This window comes from Rattus norvegicus, chromosome 18 (assembly GCF_036323735.1).
Source record: "Rattus norvegicus strain BN/NHsdMcwi chromosome 18, GRCr8, whole genome shotgun sequence".
In the NCBI taxonomy this organism is placed as follows: domain Eukaryota; kingdom Metazoa; phylum Chordata; class Mammalia; order Rodentia; family Muridae; genus Rattus; species Rattus norvegicus.
In genome coordinates, this window is record NC_086036.1 from 83,962 (window position 1) to 103,912 (window position 19,951).

Below are 19,951 nucleotides of genomic sequence, written 5' to 3' on the forward strand. Positions count from 1 at the left end.
CTCCACTGGCTCCTGAACTTACATGGTGACAAGAAAATATATAGGGATACATATAGATATAAAAAGAATAAATAAATATAAGATTCAAGATGGGAATATAATATAAATATATTTTTATAATAAATTTGTGTAGAATTCCCTTAAGCCACATTTTAAATATCAAAATTCATTGTGAAAATGCCACTTTCCATGAATTTTCAATGTGACTGTTAATGCAGAATGTGTTCTTTAAAGGGACATTGCTAATGATCATATTTTTTGATAATTCTGATGCATTATATACCCATTCAACCTCCCATTGTGGCAGGAGAATTGATGAATGTGAAGGATTTAGTGCAACTGCAAACACTCAATTTTCTTCTGAAAATTCATTTTCTAGGAAGCAGCACAATGAAACCATCTGACCCCCATTTGATCCTTCTAGAATTTTGTGAGTTCAGGACCCAAATCATTACTGCACACCAAGAACAGACTCAGAAAAATTAGGTATAAACCAATATCAGGAGTTTTACCAATCCTTTTCATAATTACAATATAATATCATGTTGATATATCTACAGGCCTATTTTATTTTGTTTTGTTTTTTTATTCTTTAATTTTTTTTACAGTTCCATCATTATCCCCTTCCTAGTCTTCCCCCTGATTCATTCTCATCCAATACCTCCTTCCAATCATCAAGGGACAATCCGCAACTCTCCAAACCCCAGACCTCCCCAATCCCTTGGGGAAGTCTCTCTGTGGTTAGGTGTGTATTCTCTTGCTGAGGCTGGACCAGGCAATCCTATGTTGCATATGTTTTGGGGGCCTCATAACAGCTGGAGTAGGCTGACTTGTTAGTGGCTCAGTGTCTGAGGGACCTTGGTTGTCCAGGTTAGTTGAGACTGCTTTGTATTCCTATGGGTCACCCTCCTTCTCAGTATCTTCCAACTATTCCCTAACTCAACCACAGGAGTTCTCAGATTCTGTCCATTGTTGGATATAATATTTTTGTATTTGAGAGTAGATAAAGAACATTTTCAGCTTAGACTATTGGCCAATATCTTAAAGAGCAGCTGAAAAAAGGACAGTATTCTGTCAAGTATGTGTTCCTACTGGAAATAAGAAAATGTGTTCTGATTTCATCTTTGTTGATTTTTAGTTAGTTTGTTTCTATGTATAATCCCTGTCTGTCCTAGAACTCACTTTCTATGTAAGGTTATATATTCAACTGACTTATAAAATTTATTTGAAGTTACCAGGGGGAAATCCTCATGAAAGCAAAATAATGAATAAAATTGTACTAGTTATTTGAAAATTTTACTTCTTCCAGAAGATACTAAGCAAATGAATGATTGTAAGATTTTATAGACAACATATGCAAGATCAGTACATATGGTACTTCTATGCATAACTAGAGGAACCAGTGAGAGTGATTCTAAAACTAGATATATGCTCTGTAACTAAATATTTGGGGTGTATGTATCAACTTTACATTTGACAGAATTCCTGAAATACCTTTTCAGAAATATGATTTCTCCCTGATTTTGTGGATCGAATTTCTGTCTGGTCTCATTAAAATGATGTAAACTTTGGGTGCAAAGATGCATCCCAGCATCCCTGCACTAGATGCCAAGATGGAGAAGATCTCCACAGCAACCATGACCTTGCCCTTGGTGCTATGGTAGACAGGGAGGAAGGTGACCCAGACAGCGCAGAACACTAGCATGCTGAAGGTCAAGAACTTGGCTTCGTTGAATGTGTCAGGCAGGTTCTTTGCCAAGAAAGCTATAGTGAAGCTTCCAAAGGCCAGGCAGGCCAAGTATCCCAGGACACAGTAGAATGCAGTAATGGAGCCCTTGTTGCACACAATGATGATGTGGCCATGCTCAGAGTGTTCATCAATATCAACAAAGGGAGGAGAAACTGCTAGCCAGATTGCACACAGAATACATTGCAATAGGGAACATATGGGAATAATGTAGTTGGGTGTCCCCGATACCAAAAAGATTCTTAATTGTCTTCCTGGGTCTGTGACTTTGAAAGCCAGAACCACAGTGATTGTTTTGGCCAGAACTGTGGAAATAGCCACAGTAAAGAAGATTCCAAATGTGATTTGCTGTAAGATACAGGTTGCTCTGTTAGGATAGCCAATGAAGAAAAAGGAGCACAGAAAACAGAACATGAGTGACACGATTAATAGGTAGCTGAGGATTCTGTTATTGGCCTTCACAATAGGAGTGTCATGGTGCTTCACGAAGACCCAAAATACCACCACTGTGAATGCAGAGAAACAGAATGCTATTAAGGCAAGAGCCATCCCCAAGGGGTCTTCATAGCTTAGAACAATCACACCTTTCTGAATGCATTTGTTCTTTTCTGTGTTGGCATACTGGTATTCTGGACAATTCGCACACTGATCCATATCTGATGTCCAAAGAAAAGTTTAGTTAGTGTTACTTTGGAAATTTTGTTGACAAGTTATTCAAGTAAGGCTGTTGAAAGAAGCATTGTAAGGCTGCCTTTGATGCAGATAATGTAATTTGAAGGAAGTTGATGCTCAGCATTACTCTCAATTCTTACAGTTCATAAAGATATATGGAAAAATAAAGTCATGAAATTATTTCTTTATCTACTTTGTTGATTATATCATTTTAATGTTATCAGAAAGCAAAGATTTAAAAAGCCATCTTTTGGTTCTATGTTAATATCAAGTAGTATTGAATTCAGAAAAGATACCTTTATAAACCCCAATGTTATTGGGTATATTTTTTAAATACAAAACCAAACACTCATAGTTTTCTGAGATCATTGACTCTTCTTATGAATTTGCTCCCAATAATACATTGAGATTCTAACTTTACTGGGACAATACTTGTAGTAGGTACTCGAGAATTCATTATCTCAAAGTCACTGACATACAAAGAACACTAAATTGACCAGGTAAGCTGTCTGTAAGTGTACATATTTATAAATATGTATTTGTGTATTTGTAACAATAGCATTGTTGGATTTAGGTGATTCCTGTTATAAGACATAAATATGAAGAAGGTGGAGAAGGAGAGGTGGTATAATATCAATGTTTGAAAAGTAGAAAACATTAAAGAAATAAGCCCTGAGATGTATCATCATCTGGCAATAAGTAAACAAAAATTCTGATTATTGTTCATGAGGTGCACTAATATTAGCACTGAAAAAAAACTGTGAAGATACTTTGTACTAAGAAGTACTTCATCTTGATCCTTTCTCTTTTCCCCATTTTTATTGGATATTGTTTAATTAATTTACATTTTAAATGTTATCCTGTCTCAATTTCCCTTCCATAAAACCCCTATCCCATTCCACTCCCACTTCTATGAGGTTGTTCCTTTGCCCATTCACCCACCCTTTCCAGCTTTCCCTACATTGGGAGGTCGGCCCTTGGCAAGACCAACAACTTCTCCTCCCACTGGTGCCCAGCAAGGCCATCCTCTGCTACATATGCAGCTGGAGTCATGGTTCTGTCCATGTGTACTCTTTTGATGGTGGTTTAATTCCTGGGAGCTCTGGTTGGTTGATATTGTTGTTCTTCCTGTGGTGTTGCAAACCCCTTCAGCTCCTTCAATCCTTTCTGTAACTCCTCCAATGGGGGCCACTTCTCAGTTCAATGGTTGGCTGTGAGTGTCCACCTCTGTATTGGTCATGCTCTGGCACAGACTCTCAGGAGACAACTATATTAGGCTCCTGTCAGCATGAACTTCTTGGCATCAGCAATATTGTCTGGGTTTGGGGGCTGTATGTATAAGAGCTAGAATTACCAGGTGGGGCAGTCTCTGGATGGCTTTTCTTCATTTTCTGCTCCAAACTTTGTCTCCATATTTTCTCCTATGAATATTTTTGATCCCCCTTCAAAGAAGGACTGAAGCATATGCACTTTAATCATTCTTCTTCTTGAGATTCATGTGATCTGTGAATTGTATCTTGGGTAATTCGAGTTTTTGGGGTAATATCCACTTATCAGTGAGTGCATACCCTGTGTCTTATTTTGTGATTGTGTTACCTCATTCAGGATGATATTTTCTAGTTTCATTCATTTGCCTATGAATTTCATGAAGTCATTTTTGATAGCTGAGTAGTACTCTGCTGTGTAGATGTACCATCATTTCTGTATGAATTCCTCTGTTGAAGGACATTTTGGTTCCTTCCAGCTTCTGGCTATTATAAATAAGGTTTCTATGAACATAGTAGAACATGTATCTTTGTTAAATTTTGGAGCATCTTTTGGGTATATGCCAAGGAGTGGTATAGCTGGGATAGTACTATGGCCAGTTTTCTGAAGAACATCTAGACTGATTTCCAGAGTGTTGGTACCAGTGTGCAATCCCACAAACAATGGAGGAGTGTTCCTCTTTTTCCACATCCTAACCAGCATCTGCTGTTACCTGAGTTTTTTATCTTAGCCATTCTGATTGGTATGAGGTGGAATCTCAGGGTTGCTCTGATTTGCATTTCCCTGATGACTAAGGATTTTGAACAGTTCTTTAGGTGCTTCTCAACCATTCAATGTTCCTCAGCTGAGAATTCTTTGTTTAGCTCTGTACCCCATTTTTCATTAGAGTTATATGATTCTATGGAGTCTAACTTCATGAGTTCTTAGAATATTTTGGATATTCGTCTTTTATTGAATTTAGGATTGGCAAAGATTTTCCCAATATGTTGATTGCAGTTTGGTCCTAATGGCAGTGTCCTTTTTTGCAATTTCATGAAGTCCCATTTGCTGATTCTTGATCTTAGAGCATAAGCCATTGGTGTTCTGTTAAGGAAAATTTCCCAGTGCCCATGTGTTCAAGGTTCTTCCCCACCTTTTCTTCTATTAGTTTCAGTGTATCTGGTTTTATGTGGAGGTCCAAAATTCACTTGGATTTGAGCTTTGTACAGGGCAATAAGAATGGATCCACTTCCATTCTTCTACATGCTGACCACCAGTTTCAACCATTTGCTGAAAATGCTGTCCTTTTTGCACTTGATTGTTTTAGCTCCTTTGTCAAAGATCAAGTGACAATAGTTGTGTAGGTTCATGTCTGGGTCTTCAATTATATTCTGTTGATCTACCTGCCTGTCTCTTTACCAATACCATGCCATTTTTATTACTATTGCTCTGTAATACAGCTTGAGGTCAGAGATGGTGATGCCTCCAGACGTGGTTTTATTGTTGAGGATAGTATTCAAGTTCTTGGGGTTTTTTTGTTACTCCAAATTAATTTGCAAATTACTTTATCTAACTCTATGAAGAATCGAGTTGGAGTTTTGATAGGGGTCACATTAAATTCGTAGAGCACTTTTTGCAAAATGGCCGTTTTTACTATATTAATCTGCCAATCCATGAGCATGGGAGATCTTTCCATTTTCTGAGATCTTCAATTTCATTCTTCAGAGACTTGATGTTCTTATCATACAGATCTTTCAGTTGCTTGGTTAGAGTCACACAGAGGTATTTTATATTATTAGGGACTATTGTGAAGGGTATTGTTTCCCTAATTTCTATCTCAGCCTGTTTATCCTTTGAGTAGAACAAGGCTACTGATTTGTTTGAATTAATTTTATGCCCAGCCACTTTGCTGAACTTGTTTATCGTGCTTACTAGGTCTCTGGTGGAATTTTTGGGATCACTTAATTATACTATCATATGATCTGCAGATAGTGATATTTTGACTTTTTCTTTTCCAATTTGTGTCCCTTCGACCTCGTTTTTTCTCTGATTTCAGTGGCTAGGATTTTGAGCACTATATTGAATAGGTGAGGAGAGAGTGGCCATCCTTGTCTAGTCCCTGATTTTAGTGGCATTGCTTCAAATTTCTCTTCATGAAGTTTGATGTTGGTTAGTGGTTTGGTGTATATTGCTTTTAATATGTTTAGGTGTGAGCCATGAATTCCTGACCTTTCCAAGACTTTTATGATGAAGAGGTATTTAATTTTGTCAAATGCTTTCTCAGCATCTAATGAGATGATCATGTGTTTTATTTTATTTTATTTTATTTTATTTTATTTTATTTGAGCTTGTTTATATAGTGGATTGCATTGGTGGATTTCCATATATTGAAACACACTTGCATCCCTGGGATGAGGCCTACTTGATCATGATCATTTTGATATGTTCTTGGTTTTGGTTTGCAAGAATTTTATTGTGTAGTTTTGCATTGATATTCATAAGGGAAATTGGTCTGAAGTTCTCTTTCTTTGTTGGGTCTTTGTGTGCTTTAGGGATAAGTGTAATTGTGGCTTTGTAGAAGGAATTGGCTAGTGTTCTTTCTGTTTCCATTTGGTGGAATAGTTTGGACAGTATTGGTATTAAGCCTTCTATGAACATCTGATAGAATTCTGCACTAAACCCATCTGGTCTTGGACATATTTTTGTTGGGAGTCTTTTAATGACTGCTTCTATTTCTTTAGGAGTTATGGGACTGTTTAGATGGTTCTCTGATTCTGATTTAAATTTGAGACCTGATATCTGTCTAGAAAATTGTCCATTTCATCCAGTTTTTCCAGTTTTGTTGGATATAGCCTTTTGTAGTAAGATCTGTTGATTTTTTTAATTTCCTCAGGTTCTGTTGTTATGTCTGACTGTTAATTTCTGATGTTGTTAATTTTGATACACTCTTTGGTTAGTCTGGGTTTATCTATCTTTTTTATTTTCTCAAAGAACCAGCTCCCAGTTTTGTTGATTTTTTTTGTATACTGCTTTTTGTTCCTACTCGGTTGATTTCAGCCCTGAGTTTGATTATTTCCTGCCATCCACTCCTCATATATGTATTTGCTTCTTTTAGTTCTAGAGCTTTTAGGTGTGTTGTCAAGCTGCTAATGTATGCTTTCTCCAGTTTCTTTTTAGAGGCACTAAGAGCTATGAGTTTTCCTCTTAGCACTGCTCTCATTGTGTCCTATAAGTTTGGGTATGTTTTTTTTTTATTTTCATTAAATTCTAAAAAGTCTTCAATTTCTTTATTTCTTCCTTGACCAATTTATCATTAAGTAGAGAGCTGTTTAGCTTCCATGTGTATGTGGGCTCTTTTTTGTTTTTGGAATGCTGAACACTTTCATCCTTGCCTCATCTCCATTCCTATGTGTCTCAGTGTCTGTGAATATACTCAAACATAGTAAACAAGTATTGAAAAACAGAACCAGCAATATAACAGAGAAAATCTTGAGCAAGAGTTGTTACCCATGTGGTTTATCTTAAGCAATGGTATCTCATTCCTAAATTGAAATTCCCATCATGTCTACAATATTAGCTGTGATTTTAATTGCACTTAATTTTTATGTCATTTCAAAGAATGTTGATATGTATTTCTTGGTTTACAGTATTCTAATCTAGAAGAATGATTTTTGGAGAGCTACTACTTCATAAGTTGCCTAAAAGCCTAAGAAGTTGATTTAGATATAAAGACGATATGTTGCTCTACCAGAGAACCTAAGTTCAGATCACAGCACCCATGTCAGATGTCTTAAAAGTTCACATAAATGTAACTACAGGGGTATTATTTGCTCTTTTATGTACCTGTACATGTATTACCCATCCCATACACATAAACAATTAATGTAATAAAATGCTTTGTTGAATTTTTGTGGAATTCATTGATAGAGTTATTAATTAATTCTTTTTTGTTTTTACATCTAAAACAATTTCAGTATACTTTTAATAATTATTTTCAAGCATAGTGTATTGTTGGAATGCATGACTTCAAAGAGATCTTCTGAATAGGTTGCTTGGTTCTACTACATGCATCATGGGAATAAACTCAGATTGTAAACCTTAGCAACAAATGATTTAACTGTTGAACCAAATCACAGACATGATATGTCTTTTATGAGCTTTAATTCATTATATAAAATGAGAGTCATAATAATTGAAGAGCTAACCATAAACTTTTTGCATTTTGCCAGCCCTAAATAGTTATCTTAATAATGGGTGTGGTTTGAAATATACTCAATATGAATACTGTCATAAATTCTACATTATAGGTTAACACTCATCCACTACATCCTGTATTCACACCACATCTGTCTTTGAACATTCCCTTCAGAATTTTACATACTTAACAGTTTGTCATAAATTTGCAAATACTTTTGTTTTGTATATTAATCTTACACAGAACATGAATTTTGTATCTAGCAGTCTCATGACCTAGTCTAGTAGATTTGATGTTATGTGGTTTTCTTCATGGGCTCCTATATGCACATGGTTTGAATAATCATATGTAGGACTGATATATTGATAAAATAGGATTAATTTAATTCTTTTAAAAATTGTGAATAAAAGCTAATGTATGTGGTTTTAAAATAGATTATTATAAAAATCTTGTGGAGAATTTGCTCATATTGCAGTTTTATTTCCTAAAGTATTTCCTTGTGAAAATATAATGTGCCCTGAATTTGCAATGAGTCAATATGTGAGTCAAGGCACAAGGGATATGTGTTTGTTTGTTTGATTTTGGCAGGATCTTGATAATTATTCTTATATCTACAAGTAATAAATTAATAAGTAATAATTCTATATTTTCAATTGCCTTTTCATTGACGTCATAATCCCAGTGGGGCTCAAGAGGAATATATATTTTCAGGATTTATCAGAGCAGCAAAAACTCACTCGTCTCATTAGAAATTTCATTTTCAGGGCAGGGGTTGCAAACAAAACAGCAGACTGCCATTTCCTCCTTCCAGATTCTTCTGAATCCAGGATGGCAATCTGCACTGCACACTGAGGATGGCATCTGAGAAAAAAAAATAAAAACATACTGATAAAGGTTTTTGCTATTTATTTTATGTTTTATATTAGTACAATAATATTTCAATGAGCTTAGTTTATGTATATTAAGTGATTGACATTTCACTCTGTCCATTTTTAATGACCAGCAATGAATATTGAAAATACATTGAAGAAATGTTGGATAAATTCTGAATGGCTAGTAATTCAGAAAAAAAGAGCTGATAGTTAACTGTGTGTAAAACGTACAGAGATTGCAACCTGATGTTTTTCAAGTAATTATTTTCAGTTTGGCACTAAGTACTGTAAACAGACAGAGGGAACTTTAATGGGGTTATTTTCCGAGCCAACACTAGCCTGTCCTCTGACCTTTGAAGACTTTTTCAGTTGATAAATAATAAAGGAGTGTCCATCTTACTGTGGGCAGTAGAGCCAGTAAGCAGTGTTCTTTTAAGATATGTTCTTAAGTTCCAGTCTCTAGATATTCACACTTACCTTTCTATGACTATAAGCTATATATCAAATTATCTCTTCCTTCTCACTTTCCTTATGGTCAAAGTTTAATTAAAGCAACCGAGAAGCAAGTTAGTATTTGAAAACATTTGAAACAGGTACAATATATCCTTAAGTCACAGAGAAACAAATATCACCTCAAATAAATTAGCATAGCAAAGCATGAGAAACTGTATATAAAAAACAGTGGAATATGCTGACATTGGTTTAATGTGGTTGGAAATGATAACATGATGTGTAGTGACCTTGAATATAGAATATTTCATGAGGTCAAAATGCTCTACAGTGGCTGCACATACTGGAAAAGGCTGGATAAAAATTAGATTGTTTAAAGTTAATTGAAAATTTGAAGAATTCTTCCTATGTTTTGATATTGTTGAAATAGGTTCTTACAATGGAATATCAATGAATTAATATGCTCAAAGAAGATCAGAGCATATTTTCAGTTTTTTCCCCATCATTCTCTTTAAATTGTTGTTAACACTCTGTCATATTTTAATAACTAGTACAGTTAGAGTTAGAGTAAGGAAAATGGGCATACTTTTGTGTGCTTCATTTTAATTTACTTTAAGGTAGTGTAGTGTCTCCACATTACACATGGCAGGTTTGGACTCACAATATAAGGCAGACTATCAAGAAACAAACAGTGATTCTTATACATCTGTCTCTAAAGTGCTTTGATAAGAACATGAGCCAACAAAACTTGTTGTCATTATTTCTGACTTTCATGGATATTAATTTTATCTTCATGCAGTATAGTACAGTCAATAGGTTTGTGAAAGAAAATGTTGTCATATCAATATGTATTCTGTCTGTTCTATAACATGTTTTGTTTATTTAACTCTGAATAAATTTTGCACTGGATTAACAGCCATTTCTGAACATTTACAGAAAGTAATGTAATTCTATATTTTGTTGTATATTACACTCAATGAATCTGCATATGTTGAATCATACTTGCATCCCTAGATTAAATTCTCCCTGTTCTCAGAGAATGATCTTTCCATTGTGTGTTATGTTCTTTTGGTAGGTGTTTTAGTCAAGAATTATTCCATACATATCCATCAAAGGTTTTGCTCTCTAATTTCTTTTTTTCTCTTATTACACATTATAATGTTTCCTTTACTTTTATAAATGAAAGGAAAGTTCTCCACTTGTATGTGAATGAGTCGTCACAGCCTCTGCAGGCAACCAAGAAATGTCTTAAAAAATAAACAAGTCTTCTTGTCATTGATTACATTTAGGAAATATTATCAAAAATATTCAACTATAACTGAAAATTTTTTACACTTGGCTGGTTGCTGTTATTGCTGTATTTGATGAGTTTTAATAGCCATTTCTTTGCCAATTGTTCTAGTGCTGTCTACATGTTCCTTTGAAATTTTGTCCATCTTACTTAAAAGTGTGAAGGGTTTCTTCAAGTTTTTCAAAACATGATGTTTCTTTGAATAGAATTTCTGTAACTGTGTTCATTAGTGAACTTGGTAAATGTTTTCCTATGGTATGGGAAAACATTTTTGGATATAATGACAAGTGTTAACAATTATGAATCTTAGGGTTTCATTACTGTAATATTAGTCTCACTCTTATCAACTTGCATTCCAGATATTTAAAGTAATGGAGGAGATAACTGTGTAATAATAACAATGGTATGAAGAAAATATTCAAATTTAAGGAAAGAGTATCAAACTGTGGTGAAGAAATTTTTAAATTCATTAAATTTCAGAAAATTGTTCTGAGATTAAAAAGGTATATTTATGCATGTAGAAAATCTTCAAAGAATTAGTAAATATATGTCAAAACTGAAAAAAGAAACAAAATACAGGAACCTAGAAGTTGGTTCCTGATGTGACAAAATATTTCATTTCAATATGTTGCAGTGTATCCACGTGAAAGTGTTTATTACTCTGTATTATAAATCAATAAGCTAGTACACACCTACCTTTCTACTTCCTGTAGCCAACTCAGTCATGTCTACATATAAGTGTAACTGTTGACCCTGTGGAAAATGTGGGCTGAATTGTCCTATCTTCACCTTAATCCCAAGGCGTTGTGAGAAATTCCACATGTGAACAATATTATAGTCTCCATGCACTACTTCTCTCTGTTTCATAATTACTCTGTTCCCAAGAGAATTAGTGAAGTGGGTCTTTCTCAGAAATGAGTTTAGCTAAAAGACAAGCATTTCACTGTAATGTATATACCATTCCTTAAAGTCATAAAATGTATTCTAATTTCATAGCAAAAGCAATGTCATTTAAAAAATTAAAAGGAAAATCACGACAAAAGCAATTGGATAAATGAAATTATGATAATATTCCAAGAAAATCAGTTCTCTCAGAGAAGACTACCAAACAAAAACAGACAAAAATCCAGAAAAAAAGATAGGTAACACACACACACACACACACACACACACACACACACATTTACACACAGAGAGACTCAGGTCTTTTCTGAAGCATATACAAAATACACCCATAAACTTATTTCCACAGAAATATACATATATGTTGACACATATGTAAAAATTATGGTACAAAAAAGACATACATATGCACTCAACTAAAAACATAGATATGAAATCACACAAAATACATACACTGACACACATACATACTCACACACACATGTACATGCACACACCTACACACACTGACACACACACACAGACAGCTTGACAGCAACATACAAGGAGAGGCATAAATATATTTTCCAGCCCAGAATGGTATTGACACACAAAGAATTTTTTACTCACACATAATAACAAAAAGGTAAGCAAAGTCCAAGATAACCACAAAGAAATGGGCAGACCCATTACAGTAAAGCAGATACAAATATGTGTAAGCACATACAAAAAATTACAAAATACATTCAATGGTATATGAAGACACATACTCTGACAAAAACACAAAGAAACACACACATACAAAAACACACTTATAGAAGGGAATTAACACATAGAAAAATAGTTGCTCACTTTCATAGTCATACAGAAAGATAAACATGTATGTACAAAGCAAAACAAATATAAACACAGATACACAGTGTAAAAGATATAACTATACACGGTAACAAAGATGCACTCACACATATGAACAAATTTTATAGATGGAACTGAATATTACCACTTCTATTAAATTACTTTCAGAATACAAAGTAAGTTACCCAGAACCAACACTGGGTCAGAATCCCTGGAGGACCCTAATGAAAACAATTCCTTAAAAATATTTCCATATAATTGATGACTATAAATAAAAACTCATCTTTTCATCATGGAGAAAATTCATGAGGATGCACTGTTTATACCAAATATTGGAAGGGGTAAGCTGATGGAAATTCGAGTACTCTGTATGAAACAAAAAATTTCAGTTGATGAACTGTGCCTTCTTTTTCCATTCACAATTAAAATAGTCACAAGATTTCCCTTTTCTTTAGGAAAAAAGGTCCAGAAACCAATCTATATTGGAAAATATTTCTTATTTCATTAGGTGTGGGCATCTGAGAGATTCTAAATGTCTAGGCAATTGAAGACACCATACATCATCCAATAGAAGAAACTCTACAGATTCTTCCAGTCTCCGTCTGCCCTCAGAGCTAAGGCTCTCCCACAGCCTCCAGAACACTTCTTGCCCAGAGAAAGCGGGTATCCTAGGAGTGCTTTCACTCATAAACCCACATGTGAGTCTCCACTTTTGCTGCAGTAACTGTACAAAGAGGGACCTGCCAGGAGCACATAGGGCACATGAACATCCCGGCCATCTGGGGCAGGACATTGCTGGCCTGCATCTGTACCCAGAGCTAAAGCTATCCCTCTGCCTTCTGAACCCAAATTCTGCCCAGAGAGAGCTGGTCTCCCAGGAGTGCTGTCCTAAGAACATAAGCTCACAGACCCACAGCAGGGAAAATCCCCAGTCAGAGACAGCAAGACCAACTAACATCAGAGATTACTAGAATGTAAGAGGTTAGTGCAAGAAACGAAGCAACAGAAACCAAGGCTACTTGGCATCTTCTGGACCCAGTTCTCCCACAAGAGCAAGTCCCGGATACCCCAACATAAGGGAAAAGCAATATTCTTATTTAAAATCACATTTTATGATGATGATAGAGGACTTTAAGAAGGACATAAAGAACTCCCTTGAAGAAGTACAGGAGAACACAGGCAAACAAATGAATCCCTTAAAGAAAATACACATCCAACAGGTGAAGGAATTAAACAAAACTTTACAGGATCTAAAAATGGACATAGAAACAATAAAGAAATCACAAAGAAAGACAATCCTGGAGAAAGGAAACCTAGGAAAGAGATCAGGAAACAGATGAAAGCATCACCAACAGAATACAAGAAAATGGTCAAGTAACTTATAAAAGCAGACCTGTCAGAATTACACCAGACTTACCAACAGTGAGATGAATGAAAGATGATCCTAAATTCCGTGGGGAAGAGAGCAGACCACCCAGGAGTGCAGACATTCTGAGGCCGGAGGACAGAAAGCCATGTCTTCACACCTCTGCCCACATCCCTGGTCCAAAAGGGAAACTGCACAGTGCCTTTGGACACAGGGATATAGGAACAGACAGCCACTGATATCCAAACGGAACTGGCAAAACAGCTCCCTACACACAAATCCTATGGGTGAGAGAGCTGGACCTGGAGAAATGTGGATACTCCTGAAAAGTCAGAGGAGACTACTCTCTGCCCACAGTCCAGACCCAAGAGAGAATCACATAGTGCCAACTGTGCCCACAGGGTGCAAGGACCTACATAAGCAATCAGAGGCAGGACCCTTTGATTCCTACCTGCGTGTACAGCTGGAAGACAGTCTCTAGGAGCACAGACACACCTGAAATCAGAGCACCTCTTCTCAGGAAAGGCTGAAAGAAAACAGGAAAACAGTTCTACAGGAGTGCTGACACAGAGGTCTACAGCAGGGTCAAGTCACTCCCAGAAACAGCAAGACAAGCAAACACCAGAGACAACCCAATGGCTAGAGGCAAGTGCAGGAACCTAAGCAACAGAAACCAAGACTACTTATACCATCAGAGCCCAGTTCTCCCGCCAAAGAAAATACTGGATATCCAAACACACCAGAAAAGCAAGATTTAGATTTGAATTCACATTTTCTGATAGTGATGGAGAACTTTAAGACAAAAAGAACTCCCTAAGAGAAATGCAGGAAAACACAAGTAAACAAGAGAAGCACTTAGAGAGGAAACACAAAAATCCTGAAATAATTACAGGAAAACACAAACAAACAGGTGAAGGAATTGAAAATGGAAATAGAAACAATAAAGAAATCACAAAGGAAGACAACAGCGGATATAGAAAAGCAAAGGAAGAGACAAAGACCCATAGATACAAGCATCACCAACAGAATACAAGAGATAGAAAAGAGAATCTCAAAAACATCATCAACACAACTGTCAAAGACAATGTAAAACGTGAAAAGGTCCTAGCCCAAAACCTACAGAAAATCCAGGACACAATGAGAAGATCAAACCTAAGGATAATAGGTATAGAAGAAAGTGAGGACTTCCAACTTAAATGGCCAGTAAATATATTCAACAAAGTCATAGAAGAAAACTTCCCTAACCTAAAGAAAGAGATGCCCATAAACATACAAGAAGCCTACAGAACTTTAGATAGATTGGACCAAAAAGAAACTCCTCCCATCACATAATAGTCAAAACACCAAATGCACAAAACAAAGAATATTGAAAGCAGTAAGGGAAAAATGTCAAGTGACATATAAAGGCAGACCTATGAGAATCACACCAGACTTCTCACCAGACTATGAAAGCCAGAAGATCCTGGACAGATGTCATACAGACCCTAAGAGAACACAAATGCCAGCCCAGGTTACTGTATCCAGCAAAACTCTCAATTAACATAGATGGAGAAACCAAGATATTCCATGACAAAACCAAATTTATTCAATATGTTTCTACAAATCCAGCCCTACAAAGGATAATAGAAAGAAAACTCCAACACAAGGAGACAAGCTACACTGTACAGAAAGCAAGAATATAATTTCCTTGCAATGAAACCAAAAGAGAGACAAACATAATTCTACCTCCAACAACGAAAATAGCAGGAAGTGACCATCATTATTTCTTAATATCTCTCAACACCAACAGTATCACTTCCCCAATAAAAAGACATAGACTAATAGACTGGATACATAAAGAGGACCCAGCATTTTGCTGCATGCAGGAAACACACCTCAGAGACAAAGACAGACACTATCTCAGAGTAAATGGCTAGAAAACAACTTTCCAAGCAAATGGTCTGAAGAATCAAGCTGGAGTTGCCATTCTAATATCAAATAAAGTTGACTTTCCACCAAAAGTCATTAAAAAAGATAAGGAATGGCTCTTCATATTCATCAAAGGAAAAATCCACCAAGAAGAACTCTCAATCCTAAATATCTATGTTCCAAATACAAGGCACCTACATACTTAAAAGAAACCTTACTAAAGCTCAAAGAACACTTTGCACCTCACACAATAATAGTAGGATATTTCAACATTTCACTCTCATCAATGGACAGATCATGGAAACAGAATTAAACAGAGACGTAGAGAAACTAACAGTAGTTATGAACTGAATGGATTTAACAGATATTTATAGAACATTCCATCCTAAAAAAAAAGGATATCCCTTCTTCTCAGAACCTCATGAAACCTTCTCCAAAATTGACCATACAATCGGTCACATTGACCATATAATCCGTCACAAAACAGGCCTCAACAGACACAGGAAGATAGAAATAATCCCATGCATCCTATCAGATCACCATGCACTAAGACTGGTCTTCAATAACAAAATAAATGACAGAAAGCCCACATATACATGGAAGTTGAACAATGCTCTACTCAAGGATAACTGGTCAAGGAAGAAATAAAGAAAGAAATTAAAGACTTCTTAGAATTTAATGAAAATGAAGATACAATATTCCCAAAATTATGGGACACAATGAAAGCGGTACTAAGAGGAAAACTCATAGCTCTGAGTGCCTGCAAAAAAGAAACAGGAGAGAGCATACATCAGCAGCTTGACAGCACACCTTAAAGCTCTAGAACAAAAAGAAATAAATAAACCCAAGAGGAGTAGAAGGCAGGAAATAATCAAACTCAGAACTGAAATCAACAAAGTATAAATGAAAAGGACTATAAAAAGAATCAACAAACCAGGATCTGGTTCTTTGAGAAAATCAACAAGATAGATAAACCCTTAGCCAGACTAACCAGAGGTCACAGAGTGTGTATCCAAATTAACAAAATCTAGAAATGGAAAGGGAGACATAACAACAGAATTTGAAGAAATTAAAAAAACATCAGATCCTACTACAGATGCCTATATTCAACAAAACTGGAAAATCTGGAGGAAATGGATAATTTTCTAGACAGATACCAGGTACCGAAGTTAAATCAGGAACAGATAAACCATTTAAACAAACCCATAACTCCTAAAGAAATAGAAGCAGTCATTAAAAGTCTCACAACCAAAAGGATCCCAGGTCCAGATGGGTTCCGTGCAGAATTCCATCAGACCTTCATAGAAGACCTCATACCAATACTATCCAAACTATTCCACAAAATAGAAACAGATGGAGCACTACCAAATTCCTTCTATGAAGCCACAATTACTCTTATACCTAAACCACACAAAGACCCAACAAAGAAAGAGAACTCCAGACCAATTTCCCTTATGAATATCAATGCAAAAATACTCAAAATTCTTGCAAACCGAATCCAAGAACACACCAAAACAATCATCCATCATGATCAAGTAGGCTTCATCCCAGTGATGCAGGGATGGTTTAATATACAGAAAATCATCAACATAATCTATTATATAAACAAATTGAAAGATAAAAACCACATGATCATTTCATTAGAAGCTGAGAAAGCATTTTACAAAATTCAACACCCCTTCATGATAAAAGTCCTGGAAAGATCAGGAATTCAAGGTTCATACCTAAACATAGTAAAAGCCATATACAGCAAACCAGTAGCTAACATCAAATGAAATGGAGAGAAACTTGAAGCAATCCCACTAAAATCAGGGACTAGACAAGGCTGCCCACTCTCTCCCTACTTATTCAATATAATTCTCAAAGTCCTAGCCAGAGCAATCAGACAACAAAAAGGAGGTCAAAGGGATACAGATTGGAAAGGAAGAAGTCAAAATATCACTATTTGCAGATGATATGTTAGTGTACTTAAGTGACCCCATAAGTCCTACCAGAGAACTACTTATCCTGATAAACAACTTCAGCAAAGTGTCGGGGTATAAAATTTACTCAAACAATTCAGTAGCCTTCCTCTACTCAAAGGATAAACAGGCTGAGGAAGAAATTAAGGAAATGACACCCTTCACAATAGTCCCAAATAATATAAAATATCTTGGTGTGACTTTAACCAAGCAAGTGAAAGATCTGTATGACAAGAGCTTCAAGTCTCTGAAGAAAGAAATTGAAGAAGATCTCAGAAGATGGAAAATCTTCCATGCTCATGGATTGGCAGGATTAATATAGTAAAGATGGCCATTTTGCCAAAAGCAATCTACAGATTCAATGTAATCCCCATCAAAATTCTTACTCTATTCTTTATAGATATAGAAAGAACAATTTGTAATTTCATTTGGAATAACAAAATACCCAGGTTAGAGTAAACTATACTCAACAATAAAAGAACTTCTGGAGGAATCACCATGCCTGACTTCAAGCAGTATTACAAAGCAATAATCATAAAAACTTTATGGTATTGGTACAGAGTCAGGCAGGTAGATCAGTGGAACTGAATTGAAGACCCAGAAATGAACCCACACACCTATAGCCACTTGAACTTTGACATAGGAGTTAAAACCATCCAATGGATGAAAGATAGCATTTTCAGCAAATGGTGCTGGTTCAACTGGAGGTCAGCATGTAGAACAATGCAGATCGATCCATGCTTATCACCATGTACAAAGCTTAAGTCCAAGAGGATCAAGGACCTCCATATCAAACCAGATACACTCAAACTAATAGAAGAAAAAGTGGGGAAGTGTCTCGAACACATGGGCACTGGGGAAAATTTCGTGAACAAAACACCAATAGCTCATGCTCTAAGATCAAGAATCAACAAATGGGATCTCATAAAACTGCAAAGCTTCTGTAAAGCAAAAGACACTGTCATTAGTACACAATGATAACCAACAGATTGGGAAAAGATCTTTACTAACCTTACATCCCATAAAGGGCTAATTAAATAACCCAATTTAAAACGGGGTACAGAGCTAAACAAAGAATTCGCAGCTGAGGAATATTGAATGGCTCAGAAGTACCTAAAGAAATGTTCACCATCCTTAGTCATCAGGGAAATGCCAATCAAAAGAACCCTGAGAGTCTACCTCACACCAGTCAGAATGGCTAAGATTTAAAAAAAAAAAAACTCAGGTGACAGCAAATGCTGGCAAAGATTTGGAGAAAGAGGAACACTCCTCCATTGTTGGTGGGATTGCAGACTGGTACAACCACTCTGGAAATCAGTCTGGAGGCTCCTCAGAAAATTGGACATCACACTACCTGAGGACCCAGCTATACCTCTCTTGGGCATATACCCAAAAGATGCTCCAACATACAACATGGACACATGCTCCACCATGTTCATAGCAGCCTTATTTATAATAGTCAGAAGCTGGAAAGAACCCAGTTGCCCTTCAACAGAGGAATGGATTCAAAAAATGTGGTACATCTACACAATGGAATACTACTCAGCTATCAAAAACAATGACTTCATAAAATTCATAGGCAAATGGAATGAACTAGAAAATATCATGCTGAGTGAGGTTATTCAATCACAGAAAAACTCACTTGGTATGCACTCATTGATAAGTGAACATTAGCCAAAAAACCTCGAATTACCCAAGATGCAATCCACAGACAACAGGAAGCTCAACAAGAAGTGTGACCAAAATGGGGATGCTTCCCCTCTATCTTAAAAGGGGAAAAATATCCATAGGAGGGGTTCTGGAAGCAAAGTTTAGAGCAGCTACTCAAGGAATTGTCATTCAGAGCCTGACCCACATGTGGCCCATATATATACAGCGACCAAAACTAGATAAGATTGATGAAGTTAGAAAATGCATGCTGAAAGGACTGGATATAAATCTCTCCTGAGAGACACATCCAGAGGCCAATGCTAGCAATGAACCACTGAACTGAAAATAAGGCCCCCTTTGGTGGGAATTAGAGGAAGTATTGAAAGAGTTGAAGGAGCTGACAACCCCATAAAAACAACAATGTCAACCAACCAGAGCTTCCAGGGACTAAACTACTACTGAAAGGCTATACATGGACTGACCCAGGGCTCCAACTGCATAGGTAGCAGAGAATGACCTTATTGGGGCACCAGGGGAAGGGGAAGGGGAAGGGGAAGGGGAAGGAAGCCCTTGGTCCTGCCAAGGTTGGACCCCCAGTGCACGGCAATATGGGGGGGCAGTAAGGGGGATGTATAGGAGGAATACTCGTATGGGGGAGGGAACGGGGGCTTAACGACAGGAAACCGGGAAGGAGAATAGCATTTGAAATGTAAGTAAAGAAATAAATCTAATAAAAAATTTAAAAAAAGAACATCCTGGGCAGATACCAGACAGACCCAAAGAGAATACAAATGCTAACCCAGGTTACTATATCCAGCTATACTTTCAATTAACATAGATGGAGAAACCAAGATATT

The 19,951-nt window shown here is 36.3% G+C and overlaps 1 protein-coding gene across 2 annotated transcripts in view; it reads right to left on the reverse strand.

The window, feature by feature from the left end:
• Positions 1 to 591: 591 nt before the first annotated feature.
• Vom2r75 (vomeronasal 2 receptor, 75) overlaps positions 592 to 19,951 on the reverse strand; it is a 29,644-nt gene continuing 10,284 nt past the window's right edge. The window contains exons 4-6 of one of the 2 annotated variants that reach the window (NM_001419486.1): positions 11,169 to 11,396; positions 8,597 to 8,720; positions 592 to 2,403 (exon numbers count right to left, since the gene is read on the reverse strand). In NM_001419486.1, the coding sequence (NP_001406415.1) occupies positions 1,499 to 2,403; positions 8,597 to 8,720; positions 11,169 to 11,396 (1,257 nt within the window). In that variant the 3' untranslated portion in view covers positions 592 to 1,498. The remainder of the gene's footprint in view (positions 2,404 to 8,596; positions 8,721 to 11,168; positions 11,397 to 19,951) is intronic. The other variant, NM_173320.2, reaches the window with a different exon arrangement.